This window comes from Dendrobium catenatum, unplaced genomic scaffold, assembly GCF_001605985.2.
Source record: "Dendrobium catenatum unplaced genomic scaffold, ASM160598v2 original_scaffold_76227, whole genome shotgun sequence".
NCBI lineage: Eukaryota > Viridiplantae > Streptophyta > Magnoliopsida > Asparagales > Orchidaceae > Dendrobium > Dendrobium catenatum.
This window is the reverse complement of record NW_021394673.1, coordinates 231,052-234,907: the sequence shown is the minus strand read 5'-3', so window position 1 is coordinate 234,907 and position 3,856 is coordinate 231,052. Positions and strand designations below refer to the sequence as shown.

The 3,856-nt window shown below is 35.4% G+C and overlaps 1 protein-coding gene across 1 annotated transcript in view; it reads left to right on the top strand.

Annotated features, from left to right (window-relative positions):
• Window positions 1-3,856, top strand: part of LOC110116577 (phosphomethylethanolamine N-methyltransferase) — a 55,983-nt gene that overhangs the window by 43,447 nt on the left and 8,680 nt on the right. Inside the window, exon 8 of the mRNA XM_020850220.2 lies at window positions 2,053-2,333. Within this exon, the coding sequence (XP_020705879.1) occupies window positions 2,053-2,333 (281 nt within the window). The remainder of the gene's footprint in view (window positions 1-2,052; window positions 2,334-3,856) is intronic.

The window sequence follows — 3,856 nt, the reverse complement described above, 5'->3', positions numbered from 1 at the left end:
CCCCTCCTCTTGTCGCCGCCCCCTCCAATACCAATTTTCCATCATGATGATGATTTCAATCATCATAATACTTTTCAAATTTAGTTAGGCATGAGAGGGAAAATTTGATTCCATTTGAAATTCAAATTTTGAATTTCAAAATCTTTCCAATTTTGGAATTCCTATTTAGGAAAGTTTTTATTTATGATTCTAATTTTAATTTTAAATAATTGGATCTCCTAATAACTTTCCTAATCCACAATCCCTCTTTGAAAACTTCCTAAATCCTTCCCCAATCTCCTCCCTCTCTCTCAATGCCATCAGCCTCCCTTGATGGGCTCCCATTAATTGCCCACTAACTCCCCTAGATCCCATTTGAAATTTGAAATTAATTTCAAATCGGATTCCCCTCCAAATTTACTCAAAACCTGAAATTAATTTCAGGTTTGGATTAAAAGCTCTATTCCCCTCTTGGTTTAAACCTAATTCTTCCCTTTAGCCGACCCACTCCTCCCCTCTTTCTCTTCTCCACCCTGTCCGCCCCTCTCCTTGCTCCCTCCCTTGGGAATTTTGAAGCTACAAGAAGATGACGTCCTCTCATCTCCTCTTCAATGTCGAATGGCCAATCCCGAGGCTAATCACGGGTTCGCTTACAACGATCATGGGGAGATTGACATTCTTAATATGACGAGACGGTGGAAAGATATGTCAAGTGCATCCTCTACTGCTTAGCGCATACGATCGATCTTCAAAAGCCTAAGACGCCTTGGCATCTTGTTGGGAGATCTACTCCTCCGTCCGTGGCTACCCCTACACCATCGTCGACCTTTCCGTGGATTAAGACCATTGGCGTTGCGACCGTCCTCGTGGCATCGTTGGGGGTGCTGAAGACCTTTCTCCGCTAAGCCGTACTTTGAGTGTGAGTGAGCATGATAACCGTGGGGTTGTATTACTACATATTTGTTTTTACTGTGATAATTTCAGATTTATCTTCAGTTGTTCCAAACTTCTAGTCTTAACAATTGAAAGCTCTTGAATCTCGCCTTACGAAACATTATTCTTTTAAATATTCCCGGCAATTCTTGTTTGTTTCGCATCAACATATATGTTGGATCTCCAACTGCAACCCTTAGATTGCTTCCCACGGATCTCCAACTACAGCCCTTAGATTGCTACCCACGGATCTCCAACTGCAACCCTCAGATTGGTGCCCACGGGTCTCCAACTGCAACCCTCAGATTGTTGCCCATGAATTGCTGAAATGGCCTCCTCTTGGCTGCGTGATTCAACAGTAAACAATAATAAGCTATTTATTATAGCTATTTAAGATAATTGTGTAAGTTTGTATAATTAAAATATTAATTTAAATCTAATTTGACTAATAAATTAAAGTTTTTTTAAGATAGCAAATCATTATCAATTATTGATTACGATGTTAACTTAAAATTAATTAAGATTTAAATAACATGTAATTAGGATTATTCTCATTTGGCATTGTTCGTAAATTAAATAAAATTTATTATATATATTTATGTATCTATGTATAGCTTTATTCTTTTGGTTTGTCAATCTTTTTTATTTATTTTTGATGAAAATATAAATTAAGATATTCTAATCATATAATTTTTAAGTGAATGAAAGAAAAGGAAAACTAAGTTGATCCAAACACCGCCTTAGCATTTAGGGTTGTGGATATCCTAATTGGCTATTCTTAGCACTTGTTTGCCGCACATTGAACATTTTGACTTAGCTTCCCTAATTGCATCTCGTTGATGGATTCTTTTTAATATGGTCTTTCTTGAAGATTGTAACAGCTATCCTACAGTTTCGTAATTTTAATTTTTGAAGTAGGTCCATGTTTTTCTGCTTGTTTACCTTATAAAGATATTAATGCAGCTTGTCCGCAGGTGGGATATAATAATGTGATTATTATTTTTGGACGTAATTTAGTTTGTTTAATTATAAGGATGATTTGATTTACAAGTCTTTTGTGAAATTTTTTTTCTGTGTTTATTTACACTTCCTCTTTTCTCCTATTCTATCATTGTTTCTAATAGTAGTTCTATTTGTCAGAGACAACTAAGGAATTTGTCGCAAAATTAGAGCTCAAGGCTGGACAGAAAGTTCTTGATGTGGGTTGTGGCATAGGTGGAGGTGACTTCTATATGTCGGAAAACTTTGATGTTGATGTGGTTGGGATTGATCTCTCCATAAATATGATTTCCTTTGCATTGGAGCGAGCCATTGGGTGCAAGTACTCCATTGAGTTCGAGGTTGCTGATTGTACTAAGAAAACATATCCAGATGAGACATTTGATGTGATCTACAGTCGTGATACAATTCTTCACATACAAGTATGTTCACTTTTAAGTTTCTCTCTTTCTTTTATCATCGTCATGATGCTTTCTCAAAAGTTTGAGCTGTTAGTGTTCTTATAGTAGCATATCCTAATTAAAACCTTTAAGGGTACAATTGCAAAATCTGGGTTGTCACTTCCCGCTCACTTGGTGATACAAAATCGATTTGGCACTACCAGAAAATTGCACTTAAATATTCGGGATTGTATATATATAAACTTTTTTAATTTTAAAACTTATTTAATATTATAATTATATTTGTAATATTTACATGAATGATTAATCGAGCTTTTAATAAGCTTTATTGAGTTTTAATTGAGCTTGTTAATGAGCTTTAATTAGAATAGTTATGTATTATTTGTTAAAATTTTAATTACATGATTTATATTATATGTGAATAATTTTAGTATTTATTACATCATCCGGTTCGATCTTAGTTTAACCATCAAACTATAAACCTCTCCTTTTAGTTTGTTGTCCAGTCCGATTTTCACAATCTTGATTGGAAGTTTTCTCTCCTTGATGTGGCTGAAATCCTCCATGCATGGTTTGAATGGTGGATTTAGGTACCTATTTAAACTTCTTTCAGCTTTGATTATATCTTTAAAATCCCACCTACTTGATTAGTTGGCATCGAAGCCATGCCTAAACTTATTATTTTGAAATTATTTGGCTTGAATTAAGTCCACACCTTGATAACAGGGTCTCTTTGCTTGTTTTAAGCCTAACTTGAGTCCATTGGCATTTGGTTCGATATAGGTGATCCAATTATTAGCTTGCTTAATTCAGTCCCAATTGGGCTGAATTAGAGTTTGCCAGTTTGGAGAGCCTCCCATATTACTTGTTTGCTTTTAGATAGAAAATGTATTCTGAAAAATGATGGCTTCATATTGAAATTAGTAAATTTGACAGAGTTTTAGGCTCCATTTGGCTGCTTGCAGTTAGAAAACATATTTTAGAAAAAAAAAAATCCCTGTCAGAAATCAACCTGTCCAGGCTCCACAAAATCCCTCAAAACTCATCAATATTCAAAACGTGTTTTATATCTTTAAGCAAGAAATCAGCCGCTAATAGAGTTTGTGCAGCTTAAAGCCTAATAACACTCTTCAAAACTTGTTTTCCAACTTCACGCAACCAAATGGGCTCTAAGGAAAATTTTCCTTTTTTAGTCATATAGAGTTAGTGATGAGGTCATCGATCAACGGTTCAGACACGTATATCGCCGGAAGCATCGCCGATCGATGGCCACGATTCAGAACTTATATTTTTAGTTATTCATGCATTTTCAGTTTTCAGTATTCCTGTTTTACCCTTGTGTGAGTGAGTCATGTTGGGGCCCCGAGGGCGATTTAGTCATTATTTATGCTTTTATTTTCTTGTATCTCATGACCTATATATAGGGGTCATGTATCATTGTATGAGGTTAATGAATATTTGAATGAAAATCTAGTTTGTGCTTCTTTTCTTCTTCTTGCATGAGAGCGTGAAGAGAAAGAGAGAGAGAGCTCAAGGGGAGCAAA